General features: G+C 41.6%; 1 protein-coding gene across 7 annotated transcripts in view; it reads left to right on the forward strand.

Moving 5' to 3' along the window:
• The window catches only part of TEC (tec protein tyrosine kinase), a 92,944-nt gene that overhangs the window by 46,665 nt on the left and 26,932 nt on the right, over positions 1–19,347 (forward strand). For 6 of the 7 annotated variants that reach the window (XM_077815685.1, XM_077815683.1, XM_077815681.1 and 3 more), the window contains exons 3-6: positions 6,894–6,998; positions 8,148–8,229; positions 15,726–15,854; positions 17,804–17,844. In XM_077815685.1, the coding sequence (XP_077671811.1) occupies positions 6,894–6,998; positions 8,148–8,229; positions 15,726–15,854; positions 17,804–17,844 (357 nt within the window). The remainder of the gene's footprint in view (positions 1–6,893; positions 6,999–8,147; positions 8,230–15,725; positions 15,855–17,803; positions 17,845–19,347) is intronic. The other variant, XM_077815687.1, reaches the window with a different exon arrangement.

Consider the following 19,347-nt stretch of genomic DNA (forward strand, 5'->3'; position numbering starts at 1 on the left):
ATTTTGATCACTATGACTTATAGTGTTTGTAGATTCAGGCCCTAACATTCTAATTTGACTGGTCTGTCAGTTGTCAAGCTGAAATAGTTGTAGTACAGTTAAAACCTGTAAAAAGGACCATTACAAAGTATCTATCAGAGATTGTTTCTGTACCAGGTGTTACATGATTCAACAAATTATTTTTTGTCATTCACACTAATAAACGTGTTCATATGGACAGTACAGTTCAGTGACAGAGAGGGCAGGTGGGATGCTGATATAAATAATAAAGAATTGTTAAAATCAACTTCCTGGTAAAAAAAAAAAATCCCAGGTTTTGCTAAGTGCAAAGTATTTCTCAATACTGTAAAGGACACTGGAGTCCGGCAGCTTTGTAGTAAAAGATGTAATAGTGTCACTATCTGTCTTTCTGTACTGAAAGTTGAGATTACTAATGTGCCTAATTCTGTTTTTTTAATGTTGAGAAAAAAACTTGTTTGTCTTTGTTGTAGAATATTTATAGATTTATCTGGACTTAAACATCCTGTCATTCTTCCTGATGCCTGGCCACTGAAGCATAAGCTTTTGAGACACAATTTCTCTGCCTGCTTTCTTTGTAACTGCTAGCAGACTAAAAGTAACAGGGTATTAAAAGAGTGTCTTAGGCCTTCAGGTTTTCCATGACTACATAACTGTTACAGTTATCATTTATTGTATGTGGTACAGGTAGTGACGCCTCTATTACACTTCCCATTAAGAGACTGTTTTCAGTTGCTTATAATTTTGCCAAACTTTAATGATTCAGGATCAAATTTTCCATGCCAGGTGTCTGCCTCAGGCTGAATTCGTTGTGAAAGTTTTAGCAAAAGTGTTCCAGCCATTTCTGATAATGAAATTAGGGACAATATGTTGCTTTGCCCATGTTAACAAATGAACTGAATTATTTTTTTAGATGCTGTAGCCCCTCCATGCTATGGAACAGGGATTTGAAATTTAGCTGTAGGTGTAGACTCTCTGCTAGGGATGTGCCTTTTTCTATTCCCATGAAAAACCATCCAAATTTGGCCAAGATATGGACCCCTGAAAAAATTCAGTTCGCACATACTCAGCAGAGACTTAGGGTTTTGCTGCTAAATTCTGAGAAGATTCTGTGTGCACTGAGCATGCTCCAGCCCCTCACAGCTCCTATTTGCAGACCATCCCCACAGACCAACTTAGCATGCTTCAATGGTCAGCCTAAGGCTGCAGGGGCTAAGCAGGACTTTTCCTGCAATGGTTCTCTGGATCAATGTGGTGCTAGGCACCAGAACTGAGAGCAGGGAAATTGTCTCTCCTGTCCTTTCAGTGCCTTCATTGTTGTCACCCAAGCACTGAGGAAGAATCAGCCTGATTTAGAATGCAGAGGGGTGAAGAATGGGCGGATGTGGACATGAGGAAAGGGGCCTCCAGAAGTTAGACAATGGGAAGAAGCAGAGGGGAGGAGTGGGAGAAACCATAAGCAAGGAGGAGCAGTAGGAGACAGGAGAAAGTTGGGGACAGGAGCTGGTGGGGTTGGACAGGAGCAAAAGGGGAGGGTGGGGAAGAGTCTGGGGTGTATACAGACAGTGAGTGTGGGGAAGACGGCAGGAACAGAAGGGAAGGGGGCAAGAATCAGGGGGCATTAGTGGTGGATAGAAAGACAGAGGTGTCTGTAACTACCAGATCACATCCCTCTCCAGAACCTGGAATTGAACCCAGGAGTCCTGAGTCCCTATCTTCCTTTGCTGTTAACAAATAGCTGTGAAACCCTCTGGCAACAGTGTGTGTCTCATCCCTATTATTGCCTGATCCACATAGAGCAGTGGTCCCCAAACTGTGGACGGGGGTGAAGAGGAACATTTGGGGGGGCATGGGCCAGCCCCAACGGGGGGCAGGGAGGGAGCGCCACCCAGCCCCAATCTGCCCCCAGCTCTGCTCTGGCCCCAGCCCCAGCCTTGACCCCAATCAAGGCCCCAGCTTTGGCTCCCGACTGTGGCTTGGACCCAGCCTTGGCCCTCAGCCATGGCCCCTGCTCCTGGCTCTGGCTCCATTCTCAGCCACGACTCCCCCCCGGCTCCTGGCTCCTGCCCCGGCCACAAGCCCCGCTCCCAGCCCCTGACTCCTCTCCTGGCCACAGTCTCAGCCCTGGCCATGATTCCATGGCCCTGGCTGCAACTCTGGCCGCGGCCCCAGCCCCAGCCACGGCTCCATGACCCCGGCTGCAGCTCTGGCCCCAGCCCCGGCCTTGACCCTGCTCCTGGCTGCGGCCTCAGCCCTGCTCCCGGGGTGTGTGTGCAGACAGATTACATTACAGGGATGCACCACATAAAAAGTTTGGGGACCACAGACACATAGGATAACTGCCTACTACTACTACCAGTTGCTGTGTTAGCTCAAGTGGTAGAGATCTGTGCAGTGAACTTAAAGATCCAAACCTTTGATACTAATTACAAAGAGCTAAAACTGCTGATGACCCAAGAGGGGGATCAGAATTGTTCTATATGACAGAATTTCAGTTTTTCTTTTGTTTGTTTGAAATTAGGAAATTGCATGCAATAAACTACATTAAGGTTGGTAGTCAACCACACAAAAGTTAAATTGGTCCCCTTGTGCATACGCATAACATAATATTTAATTATATGATAAAAATATTATTTTTTTACTGAACACACCTGCCTGTCAGGGCACAGGATGCATCATACTCTGGGAATGAATCAGGGTTGTGCAACAAATGAGACTTGGTATGAGCCCTCCATCATTTTTTTGTAGAAGTTGGAAGGTCTGTAGTGAATGAGGCAGGGAACAGCAGGAAGAGATGGATAGTTTGATGGTTAAGGAAATTTAATTAGACCATGGAGAACTGGATTCTGTCCCTGCCTCTGCCACAAAGTTTCTATGCTGGACAAGCCACTTAAATCAGAACGTTTACAGTTGGCCACTAATTGTGTGTTCCTCATTTTCTGGGTGCCAAATGTGAGAAATGCTGAGCACTCATAACTGCACCTGGAGTCTGTAGACACTGTCCTTTGAATATATGTGTTATAAAAATGTTAAGCACTATGGAAATTAATGTCTAGTTGTTTCATGTTGGGCAAGCAAAATTAGTGGACACTTGAGAATCCAGAAATGCCAGCCTTGCTCTGAGACTTTTAGAGATGTTTATGAAAAAAATTAGGGAAGTTTTTTGGACCAGTGCAAGTGCCAAAGGTGCGAAGCCAAATACAGATAGGAGTCTGGGGTAGGTGCTTGAAAGGTTGCAGTGCATTTCTATGCATATTGCAGTAATAACAAAAGTGATACAAGCTGAAGTAACTTTTTACTTAGTAACATCAATAGCCATGACCAGTTCCAACCATGATATTGGCAACTCCTTTGCAAGCACCATACAGGTTGCTTGCTTGGCCTTTCACAGCATTATCTTGTCTGGATTTCTCAAGTGGCAGGGTTGACCGAGTATGTCCGCTTTGGTGATCATAAGTGATTCCAAACCTTTATCACCAAGATTTGGTCTGAACTCAGTTTGTTCTTGCACACGAGGGAAAATACTCTTTCCGAGTCAGAGTTCCTGTTAGGTATTGGAAGGGTTACTTTCATTCTCCAGGCCAGAACATCATAGTGTCCATTATCTACAATATGATATGCTGCTGTTTATCACAACTGATGCACGTCAGAACAGATGATGGCATGTTATCAACCTGGTACCGAGCTCCTGCTTTGTGTCTTGCTGAAATTGATCCTTCAGCAGAGATGGAAGGTGCTGCACGAAGAATGCAGTATCATTGTATGTTGCCATCATTCTGAATGCAATGTTAGCTACTTCTGCATGTTGTAGTATAGGATCAAGCAGAAGCAGTTTCTGCGCTATGTATGTGTCCACCTCTCGGTGGTACCAATGAACTGAATAGAAGAATGGCTCCAAGTCTATGTCTGTCAGCCTCACAGTGTTCTCTGAAAGAGAAGTAGGACTTGATGACTGTTGAGTGTCTGAGTTGTCTCTGATAAAAATCATGTGTCATAATATCCTTGCCAGCCTTCTGATTAGAAGTGAGGTTGTACTCTACTTCACTTTGCTTCTACAATCACTAATGGCTTGGTAATCTGACAAGAAGTTCGTTCAGAAGACTGAACAGCTGTTGTCTTGGTATCTGAATCAGAGATTTCTCTTTTTGCATTTGATGTGTTTAATTAGTCAGAGATCAGGATCATGTAGTCAAGAATAGGCAATAAAGTTTGTTTGTGAAAAAATCAGTAAGTGTCTTATATTACCACAAAAAATTTCAATGCCAAGTTCTGCAGTTTGTTTCAGCACAGTGATGGCGTCCAGTGTCAGTTTCGTTAATTTGTCATGTTTGGCATCAGCAACCTGCTCTGTAGGCTTGCTGTCGTGATGATCTTTTTGCATGATCCATGTTTTGCAGTGATGGTTTTGACATTGATGACTGGCGGTTGATGATGGCTACACCTGATTGGTTTGGCTGGTGTTGCTGATCTCTGCTCTGTATGATTTTCAATAGGTTGTCACTTATAGTCTGGTTTTGTTGGCTTGTCACCTTAGCACGCGACTTATTGGCACCTGTGTCAGTTTTATATTGCTGCAAAGGAGGACGGTGCAGATTGACAAGCATAGATTTGCACTTGGTGCTGCATGAATGAACTCCTTTGGACTTAGCTGCTTCAGCTGGAGAATGTGGTCAGTAGTTCCCACTGCTGGATGAGCCGAGTCAGACATAGGCAAAGTGACAGCCAGTGTGTGCTTCAGTATCTTATAGACCTCTATGTAGGACAGCTTCTGACAAAATGAGCTCCGAGTGATGCTTGGTGTTCTTGTCAATATAACAGTAGATATTAATCAGGAGTTCATCTGTGGTGGCAGGTGAGGACTTCACACTTCTCTCAGCCGTGATGTGTACCATGTGACATGGGCAACCCACAAGAAAAGCAGATAATGTTGCTCTCAAATAAATGCTACAATACCCTTGTGCAAGACCATCATGACAGAAGCATTGTCACTTCCAAAAGTCAAACTGTTTAACAAAGGGATTTTCCTGGCCTCCATATTTTAATTCAAAAGCTTTAATTCCCAACCTGTACAGCAACAAGATGATCACTTTATCTTTGCTGTCATCAAAATTTTGAATAATGAGTGGGAGCAGTTTGCTGATGCCTGCTTCATTGCTGCCATTGGTGGCTAGAATAAATGAGGAATGATGCATGCTTTCTGCTAGGCAGTTCATACTGTCATTTGCCATCTCTTTGATAATTGCTGTCATCTTTGTGCACACCTAGGCATATTTCCTGGTGACTTCTGAGTCAGGAAAAGCAGTTTTCTGCAGCTTTTTATTAAAAATATTCCATTTGGTTCAGGGTTTGAATGGTGTGTGGTAAATAATGCCTGGAGCCACACACTGAATGAGGAGGACAAAAATATTTTGAATAACTACTTATTCATTGAACGAGGCAAGGGTTCTGTAGAGAAAATACTATGCGGGGTGAATTAAGACTGCACAGGCACCCTTAATTTTGGCATTTCATAGCTTTTGAATGTTTGACTTTGCAACCTTAAAATTCTTTTAACAAAGTTACATCACAAAAACTTTGTATTATTTTGATGACTATAACACCCAGAGACTCCAAATAGATCAGGTACCCCCACTTTGGTGGGTACTGCACAGATACATATTAAAATAGTTCCTGGTTTAAAGCATTTTAATTAGTGAGCTGGATAAACCAAGCCTGCTCAGATACACGGTAATGAATGACACATGCACATCATGATGTAGTGGGAAGTGCTGAAAGTTCTTCAGCTGCTAGATCGTATAGGCCATAGTACTTTACGAGCTAAACACAGAACCAAGTCTCTGCCTCTCCCAGAATGACATGTGGCCCAATCCTTTCCCTTCAGTTCATACTAGGGTTGAGGATACAGCAGGTTTATATGTGTATACTCTAAGGTCTATAAGAGATATTTCTTAAACTACTTGTACTGAGGCTAGATGCTACTCTTACTTTTACATCAGTTTTACACTTGTGTAACTCTGTTAACTACTCACAATTTACTATAGTAGCAGAATTAAGCCCGGAGACTCTTTTCTTCTAGAGTGACCCTGCTGGTATATAGTTCTTCTGTAAGGAGACAACTTAAAAAAAAAGCATAAATATATATTCTTGCTTTGGAGAGTTGAACTCTTGGAAAGTAGTGTTTTTGAGTTTATTGAACAAATGTCTTACAGAATGCTATAGAGTAAAGTAAAACTTTGAAATTTTTTTTCACTATGGGCTTGTCTACACCAACTCTTAGTTCATGGCAAACTGGGATGTAAATCTATTCTGCACTAACCTGCCCCACACAAAGTGTCCCTGTGACCCCTGCTGCCACACACTAAAAGTTCCGTAGTGTACTTCAATCTGTTCACGTTTCAAAGCAGGGTAGATTTCAATTTGCTGTGAACAGTATTTTCATGTAGACAAGCCCTTAGATTACAGTATCATAAAACTACAGGTGTTTAACCTACAGAGTTTTGCATCTGTTCTGTTCACTGATTGTAAAAATATTCAGAGGGACACTGCCTGGACTGTAATTGCTCTGTGAATCTTTGCTTTCTTTATAGTAGTTTGAATCAAATTATTTAAAGCGAAGAACCTTAAATTTTATATTCTTCAACACAGCTGGCTATGGAAAAGGTCATGTGATCCAAAGAGTACATGATTACAGACTCATAGACTTTAGGACCACCAGGGATCACCATGGTCATATAGTCTGACCTCCTATGTATCACAAGCCACAGAATCTCAGTCACTCCTGCAACAGGTGCATAATCTCTGGTGGTGCAACCCTACAGCACATTTCTTTTTTGCTTCACAATGGATCACATATGGCTTGGTTTTTTTTAAAACAGAAAAAATACAGAAAGGGATCTGTTGATATTGCTAAAATCAAGTGTGTTGAAATTGTGAAGAACGATGGTGCCATTATTCCCTGTCAAAATAAATATCCATTTCAGGTAAGTTAATTTGGTTTATTTGAAATGTAATACTCTGTTTTTCAACATAGCTCAGCTATTTTGTATTTGTTATTTATCTTGTAGTTTGCTTCTGATGATTTTAATGAACTGTCTTCAGATACCGGGCCTGATTTCTCTCTCACTTACACCTGTTTTAAATAATTTCATTGTAGCTAACCCAATTGACACTAGTGTCAGGGAGAATCAGGTCCATTTAGGTTTTTAAATTCAACATATGTTTTGGAATAATTCAGAAAATTTGTTTACTTCATTTAATTTCACAATGGAAGGAAAGGGCTCAGAAGGGAAAAGTTTAAACAAATTATTTTGGGTCAGATTCTCTCTCATTTGCAACAGTGTAAATCCTAGTGAAGTATCAGAGGGGTAGCTGCGTTAGTCTGTATCCACAAAAACAACAAGGAGTCAAGTGGCACTTTAAAGCTAACAGATTTATTTGGGCATAAGCTTTCGTGGGTAAAAAACCCACTTCTTCACATCTGAAGAAGTGGGTTTTTTACCCACGAAAGCGTATGCTCAAATAAATCTGTTAGTCTTTAAGGTGCCACCGGACTTCTTGTTGTTTTAATCCTAGCCAGATTACTCTGGATTTTAACTAGTATAACTGAGAATCTGGCCTCTTCTGCCTAACAGTAATACCTACTTTTTACCAATGAAAGCAAGAAAAATTAAAAATGCCAATGCAGATGAAGGAGACAGTGCAAGAAGTTACATAGGGCAATATGGAATCATAAGAAGTTGTAAAGTGACATGTACAGAGGGACGTTTAATTGCAAAATGACACTAGGTAATTTTTTTTTAAAGAAAACCCCGGGGTGAAGAATAAACAAAAGAAATTGCCAAGCAAATGGTTAAAGGAACACTGTGACTATAACATATAATTTAAAACTCCTTATTTGTCCTATCAACAGGAATTTAGATTATTAAAAGTGAAAGAATTTTTAAGTCTAATTTTTCACCATTTATGCTTTTTGCATTTCACTCATTTTGGCTGATGAATACAGATTTGTTAGTTTGCTGAGCCTGTTAGCCAAGAAATATATGTTTCATTCTAGATGGTATTTACTAAGAATCAAGTTTAAAATTATTGCCATATAAATGTTATTTATATTTCATTTGATTTATTTTCAGATTGTATATGATGCTAATACACTTTATATTTTTGCGCCCAATGCGCACAGCAGGGATCAGTGGGTGAGGAATCTTAAGGAAGGTAAAGACAACTTCTTAAGGTTAATATGTGAAGCCTTTAAGAGGCAAGGCAATTGCTTGAACTAGAAAATATGAAGCACAAACTTGAATGCTGTTTGTTTAATGGCTTATATATGTATTGGGACAAATTCTGCATTGGTTTATATCATACACTACAACATTCTGCTTCAATCATGCCTCTGTAAATATGAAGTAACCTCAATGACGTCACTGAAATTATTCTTGATTTGCACCGTCGTAATTGAACAACGTGTAAAAATATCTGATTTATTAAATATTTCTTAGCCACAACATACAGTGTACATCAACATAATACTAGTACTAACATAATTTAATAACAAACAAGCACACCGTGGTAACTCCTGTGACTCATATTCTGTGGGGCTGGCTGGGCTTGGCTCCCTGCTCTGGGTGTTCTGACCTCCAGGGTTGCGGCATAGCTCAGGTTTGGCCCAGCCCCAATGGGGGGCCATCCCGGTAAATGTGAGTGGCAGTGCAACCTGGCGCATGGGGTCACAACACCATTCACTGAAATTTGGCCCAGATGATCTCTCATCATCATGACAAGGGGCGGCTAGAATAAACCTGAGAGGACCTGCAACCCTGTGCACCAGGTCCCAATGCCTGGAGTGGGGAGCTGAACCCAGCCAGCCCTGCAGGAGCGGATCCACAGGAATGGTGAGTGTAGTGTGGGTTCTGCAATCACCTCCCCTACATGCTTCCAGGACCTTCCATCCTCTTTGGCAGGATCCCTCCCACCCCGGGCTTCCCATATGACCCTTTGACACATTCTGGCAACCTAAATTTGGATCAAGAGAAACCCCAGCTCATTTGAGAAACCCTGGACTAAGATTTTCAGATGTACCCCCTTAGTAGGATTACAGTCTATTATCTGTAGGACCTTACCAAATTCACGGTCCGTTTTGGTCAATTTTGTGGTCATAAGATTGTAAAAATAATCAGTTTCATGATTTCAGATGTTTACATCTGAAATTTCACAGTGTTAGAACTGTGTGGGTCCCAACCCAAAAGGGGATCGTGGGTATATGTGGTGCAAGGCTATTGTAGGGGGGGGTCGTGGGATTGCCACCCTTACTTACCTCTGTGCTGCTGCTGCTGGCAGGGGCGCTGCCATCAGAGCTGGGCAGCTGGACAGCAGCAGCTGCTGGCCAGGTGCCAAGCTCTAATGCCAGTGCCACTGCCAGCAGCAGTGCAAAAGTGAGGGTAACTCACCGGGTATGGGGGGAGCGGTTACCATATGCCCAGGTTTTCCCAGCTGCGTCTCCACCTGGGTCAGGGGCTGACAGATGGAGTCACAGCCTCCCGCCCAGGTTGGGGCTGACAACCACCCTCACTTCTGTGCTGCCTTCAAAGCTGGGCTCCCATCTAGCAGCTGTGGAGCTTCCCGCAGCCGGGGGAGGTTCCCAGAGATGGGTCTGGCCTGGCTCCAGGAGCGACCCCTGCAGGGGAACAGGAAGTCTAGTCCCTCCCCAGCCTGGCCGGGACTAGCAGCTGTAGCTCGTCCCATGGTAGAAGCCCCCAGTTGGGGCACATTCAGACTTGCTCCTCCCCTACAGTAGCCAGATTCATAGATTCATAGATATTTAGGTCAGAAGGGACCATTATAATCATCTAGTCTGACCTCCTGCACAATGCAGGCCACAGAATTTCACCCACCGCTCCTGCAAAAAACCTCTCACCTATGTCTGTGCTATTGAAGTCCTCAAATCGTGGTTTAAAGACTTCAAGGAGGAGAGAATCCTCCAGCAAGTGACCTGTGCCCCATGCTACAGAGGAAAGCGAAAAACCTCCAGGGACTTTTCCAATCTGCCCTGGAGGAAAATTCCTTCCCGACCCCAAATATGGCAATCAGCTAACCCTGAGCATATGGGCAAGATTCATCAGCCAGATACTACAGAAAATTCTTTCCTGGGTAACTCAGATCCCACCCCATCTAATATCCCATCACAGGCCATTGGGTCTATTTACCGTGAATATTTAATTACCAAAACCATGTTATCCCATCATACCATCTCCTCCATAAACTTATCGAGTTTAATCTTAAAGCCAGATAGATCTTTTGCCCCCACTGCTTCCCTTGGAAGGCTGTTCCAAAACTTCACTCCTCTGTTGGTTAGAAACCTTCGTCTAATTTCTAGTCTCAATTTCCTGGTGGCCAGTTTATAACCATTTGTTCTTGTGTCCACACTGGTACTGAGCTTAAATAATTCCTCTCCCTCTCCGGTATTTATCCCTCTGATATATTTATAGAGAGCAATCATATCTCCCCTCAACCTTCTTTTAGTTAGGCTAAACAAGCCAAGCTCCTTGAGTCTCCTTTCATAAGACAGGTTTTCCATTCCCCGGATCATCCTAGTAGCCCTTCTCTGTACCTGTTCCAGTTTGAATTCATCCTTCTTAAACCTGGGAGACCAGAACTGCACACAGTATTCCAGGTGAGGTCTCACCAGTGCCTTGTATAACGGTACTAAAACCTCCTTATCCCTCCTGGGAATACCTCTCCTGATGCATCTCAAGACCACATTAGCTTTTTTCACAGCCATATCACATTGGCGGCTCCCTATGATCAACCAATACTCCAAGATCCTTCTCCTCCTCCGTTACTTCTAATTGATGTGTCCCCAGCTTATAACTAAAATTCTTGTTATTAATCCCTAAATGCATAACCTTACACTTCTCACTGTTAAATTTCATCCTATTACTATTACTCCAGTTTACAAGGTCATCCAGATCCTCCTGTAGGATATCCCTGTCCTTCTTTAAATTGGCAACACCTCCCAGCTTTGTAGCATCCGCAAACTTTATTAGCACACTCCCACTTTTTGTGCTGAGGTCAGTAATAAAAAGATTAAATAAGATTGGTTCCAAAACCGATCCTTGAGGAACTCCACTGATAACCTCCCTCCAGCCTAACAGTTCACCTTTCAGTAGGACCCATTGTAGTCTACCCTTTAACCAATTCCTTATCCACCTTTCAGTTTTCCTATTGATCACCATCTTATCCAATTTAACTAATAATTCCCCATGTGGCACAGTATCAAACGCCTTACTGAAATCTAGGTAAATTAGATCCACTGCATTTCCTTTGTCTAAAAAATCTGTTACTTTCTCAAAGAAGGAGATCAGGTTGGTTTGGCACGATCTACCTTTTGTAAAACCATGTTGTATTTTGTCCCATTTACCATTGACTTCAATGTCCTTAACTACCTTCTCCTTCAGAATTTTTTCCAAGACCTTGCATACTACAGATGTCAAACTAACAGGCTTATACTTACCCGGATCACTTTTTTTCCCTTTCTTAAAAATAGGAACTATGTTAGCAATTCTCCAATGATACGGTACAACCCCTGAGTTTACAGATTCATTAAAAATTCTTGTTAATGGGCTTGCAATTTCATGTGCCAATTCCTTTAATATTCTTGGATGAAGATTATCTCAGCCCCCCGATTTAGTCCCATTAAGCTGTTTGAGTTTCTCTTTTACCTCAGATATGGTAATATCTACCTCCATATCCTCATTCCCATTTGTCATGCTACCGTTATCCCTAAGATCCTCTTTAGTCTTATTAAAGACTGAGGCAAAGTATTTGTTTAGATATTGGGCCATGCCTAGATTATCCTTGACCTCCACTCCATCCTCAGTGTTTAGCGGTCCCACTTCTTCTTTCTTTGTTTTCTTCTTATTTATATGGCTATAGAACCTTCTACTGTTGGTTTTAATTCCCTTTGCAAGGTCCAACTCTACTTGATTTTTAGCTTGTCTCACTTTATCCCTACATGTTCTGACCTCAATAAGGTAGCTTTCCTTGCTGATCCCTCCCTTCTTCCACTCCCTGTATGCTTTCTGCTTTTTCTTAATCACCTCTCTGAGATGCTTGCTCATCCAGCTTGGTCTACAACTCCTGCCTATGAATTTTTTCCTCTTTCTTGGGATGCAGGCTTCTGATAGCTTCTGCAGCTTTGATTTAAAATAATCCCAGGCCTCCTCTGCCTTTAGATCCATACGTTCTTCAGTCCAATCCACTTCCCTAACTAATTTCCTTAATTTTTGAAAGTCAACCCTTTTGAAATCAAAAACCCTAGTCGCAGATTTATTTTTGTTAATCCTTCCGTTCAGTTTGAACTGAATTAGCTCATGATCACTTGAGCCAAGATTATCCCCTACAACCATTTCTTCTATGAGGTCCTCACTACTCACCAAAACCAAATCTAAAATGGCATCCCCTCTAGTCGGTTCAGCAACTACTTGATGAAGGAATCCATCAGCTATCGCATCTAGGAAAATCTGAGCCCTATTATTATTACTAGCACTCGTCCTCCAGTCTATATCTGGGAAGTTAAAGTCTCCCATGATCACACAGTTTCCATCAGTATTTACTTTATTAAAAACATTAAAAAGGACTCTATCCATATCCAAATTAGATCCCGGCAGTCTATAGCACACCCCAAACACTATCCCAGGGGAGGCTCTAATAGTTTTCTTCCCCAATGTAATTTTTGCCCAGACGGACTCTATCTTATCCATTTCATCGCTTCTTATTTCTTTACATTCTACCTCATCATTGATATACAATGCTACTCCACCACCTTTACCTTATTTCTGTCTTTCCTAAACAGCACATACCCTTCAATACCTGTTGTCCAGTCATGACTACTATTCCACCATGTTTCTGTTATTCCTATAATATCTCGTTTCACTTCCTCCACCAGTAGCTCTAGTTCTAGCACGAAGGAGATCAGGTTTCATGATCGTTACACATTTTTCATGGCCATGAATTTGGTAGGGCCATAATTATTTGTATTGAGGTAGCACCCGGGAGCCCAGGACAGATCAGGACCTTGTTGTGCTACATTCTGTACAAACACAGAACAAAAAGATAGCTTGTAAAGTCCCTGGGGGCAGAAATTAAGAATACCTTATGCTACAATCCTGTCATTTATCACAAGATAAGAAGGGTCAGAACATGGAAATCTTATAATAAACAGCTACTGTAGGAAGTGCTATTTGTTATTCAATGTATAGCATGCTTATCTCTAAAAAGAAGAGGAGTACTTGTGGCACCTTAGAGACTAACAAATTTATTTGAGCATGAGCTTTCGTGAGCTACAGCTCACTTTATCGGCCACAAGTACTCCTTTTCTTTTTGCGAATACAGACTAACATGGCTGCTACTCTGAAACCTATGCTTATCTCTGAATCACACTGAACCAATTCTTCAATAAGATATCAGGAAGCACTGTGCTGCTGTAGGTGCTATCTTTTGGATGATGTGTAAAACTAAAGTTTTGACCACTTGTGATCATTAAGGACCTCAAAGCTACTTTTTTTGCAAGAAAAGGATTTGGTAACGTTGGTGGGTTGGCCCACATTCTATCTTTGGCAGTTACGTCTTGCCTATCTAAATTTCTCCTTGCAGCGTCATTGATATTATGTATAATTTCCTGTTCTAAATTTTGTTTAGCTTTTCTGTGTACTGTGTAAGAGTTGCTGCTTTCATCCAGCAGCAGACAATTTTGGTGATAGGTGATATGATCCATACGAGTAGTTTGGATATCAATTTAAATTGCTAAGGCGCTTTGAGACCTTTAACGAGCAAATCACTTTGTAAATTAATTACTGCAGTGCTACTGCTTTCTTGACTTTGCTACTTCAAGTTCAAATAGTTTTTCTCTACAAATCTACTGCTGGAAATATTTTAGTAGAGCAGTAAAGTACTAAAAAGCAGATATATCCCTGTAAGCTGGACACGCTGGGGCTGATTTGCTTTAGTGTGCAGCTTAAACTATGCACTGCAGCAGTATGTGCATGTGTTGGAGGAACAGTGGGGGCTGTAAACAAGATGATTCTTTGCCCCAACTTCCAAGCATTTGAGCTATACCAGCTGTGTCTAATGCTTGTGCATTCTCTCACTCTCTGGCCCAAATGACATGAGAGAGAGAGAGAGAGAGAGAGAGAGGAAAAACCAACCAACCCATGAGCACAGGGATGAGAATGACTCCACAGTCTGGTGGTTAGCGCACTCAACCAGGAGGTGTGAGACCTGGGATCCAGTCTTCCTGCTCTAGACATTCTAATTATTTATCCAGAGTGCAACAGCTTCAACTGGAGAAATAATGAAGCCTCTCATCAGAATATCCTGTAGCCAAATGGTTAAAGCACTCCCCTGAGAGTTGGCAAATCCTTTTCTTCCCACCCACCCACCCCCCTCAGGTGGAGCATGGACCTGAACCATGGATCCTCCATATCCCAGGTGAGAACCCTAACCACTGGGCTAAAAGATATCAAGAGGTCTTCCCCTCCCACAGCTGTTTTGTGTGAACTCACCTGAGGGGCCCAATCCAGCAGGTGGCTTCTCAAACATATACCGGCTTGGACCCCATATGTGACTTGGGTGGCCAAACGAAAAGCCTATCTTCCCCTTTTTTTTAAATTACTCTTGGACACAGGCAGGGAGATAGGTGCCTGAATACCTAGTGGGAGGCAGCAGTGTGTATGCCCAGAGACAGAAACATGGGTGCCTAGGGAACTTTTACTGCAAAAACTTAGGCAGCAAGTGAGTTTGGGTGCCTACAGGGTTTGGCAAGTAGTTTTGTGCATCGAACTGGTGCCAAAACCAGGTCTTAGGCACTTAAAATAGTGAATTAGGTACCTAACTCCTTTTGTGCTTTCAGGTCTATGTCATTCCATGCACTATAATCACAATTACTGCAGGTGCAGTAAAACATATGACTATCTAGAGGTTTGTGTAAAAGGCCTGATGAAAAAATCAGCTTCTGCAGAATGTTGTCAGAGGGGCCACCAATTACCCTGTGTCCCTGTCAATGCAGATATGAGTTGGAATATTACATTTGTAATATTATGTCTTGCTATTTTTTTAAAGGTAAGCAGAGCTATTGATGGTACAGGTTAACTACGTTCAGACTTAGGTCGATAAAGTAGGTTCCTGTGAGAGCCGCTCACATTACATCATGTTTGGCCTTTCTTCTGGGCTATTTGCTAGCTGTACATTTCTGAAACTGAACCCCTCAGATTCAGAGCTTCAGAAAAACTGGTGGCAGCAATACTTTGCTGATTAGATAATGCACTCAGCGGCATTCACTGTGTCACATATCAGAAAATCTTGAGATAGGCAATGCTGTTACTTTGATGCTCTTCATAATAAAGCTATCCTAAAATGCTGGAATGCTTCACCTAGCTCCATTAAAGTGAATTCTTAAACAATAGTCTGGGCCCCCAAAAGCATTCTTGTGGAGAAGTCATCCTGTAGCTTGATGAAATTATCACCTACATAATGACTGTATGACATCCACATTAACTTGTAATGAATCTCTCAAGAGTAGTAACATTGCAATAAGTACCAGAAGTAGTATTGATTATGCCCTTATGTTCAGTGTTGTAGTATTTATGAATTAATAACTTGAAATTATTATTAGAGCTTTTTCGTGCCTTAAACTATTTACTATTTACCTTTTATAGAAATAAAGAAAAATAGTAATATAATGGTAAAGTACCATCCTAAATTCTGGACAGAAGGAATTTATCAATGTTGCAGACAAACAGAAAAGTTAGCACCTGGCTGTGAAAAATACAATCTTTTTGAAAACAGTAAGTACATATGTTTTTCCTATATTATCATTTTAGCTTGATTTTCATCTATCTACTTATATGACCCTTATTATCATAGTATCTGAGCGCCTTCCTTATTAAACAAATCTAATAAATCATGAGTGAACAATGTAACACTGTTGCAAAAAAAGCAATCATTCTGGGATGTATTAGCAGAAGTGTTGTAAGAAAGACACAAGACTTCTGGCTGATTAGGCCTCAACTGGAGTATCGTGCCCAGTTCTGGTGGCCACATTTTAGGAAAGATGTGGACAAAGTCCCTTTAATTGGAGAAAGTCCAGAGAAGAGCAACAAAAATTATTAAAAGTCTAGAAAACGTGACCTGTGAGGGAAGATTGAAAAAATTGGATTTGTTTAATCTGGAGAAGAGAAGACTGAAGGTAAACATGATAACAGTTTTCAAGTACATAAAATGTTGTAACAAGGAGGAGGGAGAAAAATTGTTCTCCTTAACTTCTGAGGATAGGACAAGAAGCAATGGACTTAAATTGCAGCAAGGGTGGTTTAGGTTGGACATCAGGAAAAACTTCCTAGCTGTCAGGGTGGTTAAGCACTGGAATCTCCATCAGAGATTTTTAAGAGCAGGTTAGACAAACACCTGCAAGGGATGGTCTAGATAATACTTAGTCCTGCCATGAGTGCAGGGAACCGGACTAGATGACCTCTTGAGGTCCCTTCGAGTCCTATGATTCTATGAACCTGATATTTTTATCACTTAAACCAGTGGAAATTAAGAATAACTATGTTGGAGTCAGTATAATTACACCAGTGTAAAAATGATAGAAGAGGAGAATCAGGACCAATAGTTGTAGGGAAATAGGACAAAATTTCCATAAATGTGTACACCAGACTTTGTGTGCCCAAACCTAGCTCTGATTTCCATATACATGTTGCTGTTTGCACATGTAAATCATAGGTTGTGAATGCACAACAGTATAGATGCAATCTGGCGTGCAAACTGGCCCCAACTATAGTAAATACTACATCTGTATGTATAGAATTAAGTTAGACCCTGATTCAGGAAAGCATCCATATTAAGGAAAGCACTTAAGCACGTGCTTAAGTCCAGCTGAAGTCAGTGGACTTATTAGGGCCTTAAATGGCAACAGTGTGGTCTAGCATATTTAGAAATGTGTAAGGCCTGATTAATAAATTATTATTATTTATACTGTAGCACCAAAAGGCCCCAGTCAGGATCATGGTCAGCCTGATTCTGCTAGGCACTATACAAACAGGAAGATAATAATCCCTGCCTTGACATATGTACAGTGGTGTCCTCCAGGCTAAACAGGACTGAGTTTTTAATGTAAAAAAAACAAAGAAAAAAATGCCTCTTTTTGGGTGAAGGAGCAGTGGCGGTGAACAGACATAAATCTTTTCAAGCCTTCTCTATATATCATAAAGACACTAAAAAAGGGCTCAAGTACCGAGTTCTTCCAATGCCTCTGAGTATCTCCTGAGGTCTTCAGGAGGGAGATCATCTCCTATTCACCACCTAAACTGTGCAGGCAGGAAGTTTCTTTTAAATTTAATTTTGAATATTCTTTTGGTGGGTTTTAGGCTTTTAAAAATAAATTCCTTTTAGTTTTTATCTTCAAATTACCGCTGTATACTCACAATTTTAATGTCAACTTAATGATTTTTTTCCTGAGATGGACTTTACATTTTCTGTGGATAGATGTAGACTTCAGTCTTAGGTCTGCCAGGCATGCACTTTTCCACTAAGTTCAATTTACATTTTGTCATACTAAGTATGGGTTTACAGAGCTTTTTGTCAGAGCTGTTTTTGTTTTCTAGGAGTTAAAAGTTTGTACTAATTGGAGGGCTGGTTAAGATGTTAAAAATCTTGTCTGAATTTTAAAATCTTTTATATTATTATCAGTATATTTATAAATGTAACATAGTTACTTCTACTGCATTGCTTTTAGGCATAAGGAAATCACCCTCTTCATTACCAGATACAAATAAGGTAGGTGGAATCTTCAGAACACTGAGTAGTTCACTGCAATTGACTGAGAAGGGTTTTGTATACAGTACTTAGGCTCACTATAGTATGTTTCTTTCAAGGATTAGGGTCCAATCTTGCAAGCACTGCCAGGCATAGAGCCTGATCCAGCTCAAACTGACATCAATGGACTTTCTATTAATTACAGTGGGATTTGGATTGGCCCATAGTGATTATTACTTTGAATAGCCCTATTGACTTGAATTAGAGTACTCACCATAGTAGCCATTATGGTTGGGGATAAATGTTTATAAGATTGGGCCCTTTTATAGTTCATCTATTATTTAAAAAAAATAAGCCAGTATGTAAAATGCTAAACAAATTTGCCTAAACTGTTCAATACCATACATGTAAAGAGAACCCTCTTCTATAACAGGACACCTAAATATTCAGCTGTCTGTTAATAAATAGAGAGTTGTGCACTTTGTTGTTTCTTTAGGCCGAGTTTATTGCACATACCAGGGGCTCCTTGCATCACTCTATTCTCTCCATAAGCTTCCAGTGTGCCACCCACTCATCCCCCTCTATTTCAGGGGCTTGCTGCAAGCTCCACCCCTTCTCTTATGCCAGGGACTCCGCATTACACCCTGCATTCCTCCTTTCTCCCCATGCCACAGCTTCTATGTGCCATCCATTCCCTTTTCCCCCATGCCAGGAGTTGTGTGTGTACCCCATTCCCCCTATACCAGGGTCCTCCATTCTCCTCCCACCCCATGCCACGGGCTTGATGTGCATCCCTTTCTCTGCCTGCCAGAGTCCTTCAGTCTTCCCCTGCCAAGGGCTCAGTATCCCTCCATTCCTCCTCTCCTTATACCAGGGTCCCCTATTTCCCCCTTCTACCCTTGCCCCCATCTTTCTTTCCTCTCATGCCAGGAGGTCTGTATGCTCCCTCTTTCCTCATGCTCCTGCATTCCCAGCATGATAGTGGTTGGGTGCCCCCCATTTCCCCCTCACCCAATGCCAGGATCTCCCCTAATTCTTCTTTCCCCACCATTATTTTTCCTCTTCTTTCTGTGTGGAAGATAAGTCACTGGGGGACCTGGGGTGGCAACAGGTTAAACTCTAATGGGAGGATAAGCAGAACTGAGATTAGGGTATTGTTATGCTTAGAGATGTTTAATGGGTGACATCAACCAGTTTTTTGCTCTCTAGAGAGTTGCAGAGGTGCTTGAAGCTTTGGCTGTGCTGAACAGATGGCAGGGGCTACGTTTCCCATTTTCCCCCTTCAAATTTTTCAATTTTCCCCCAAATCAGCAGGGCTCTGCTCATCGATGTCTACAACATTTCCCTCACATTTTGGAATTGATCACCTCTGGCATTCAGAAGTTATGATGTTACACCCAAATGCCTTCAAGTTGAGTGTAGGGCCTTGCAGCTCAGCTAACTAGTTATTGAACGAGCTCAGAACTGACCCGACCTTCATCTTCAATGTCTTAATGAGTGTTTTGCTTTGCTTGAATGGAATAC

The sequence above is a fragment of the Eretmochelys imbricata genome, chromosome 4, assembly GCF_965152235.1.
Source record: "Eretmochelys imbricata isolate rEreImb1 chromosome 4, rEreImb1.hap1, whole genome shotgun sequence".
Lineage (NCBI taxonomy): Eukaryota > Metazoa > Chordata > Testudines > Cheloniidae > Eretmochelys > Eretmochelys imbricata.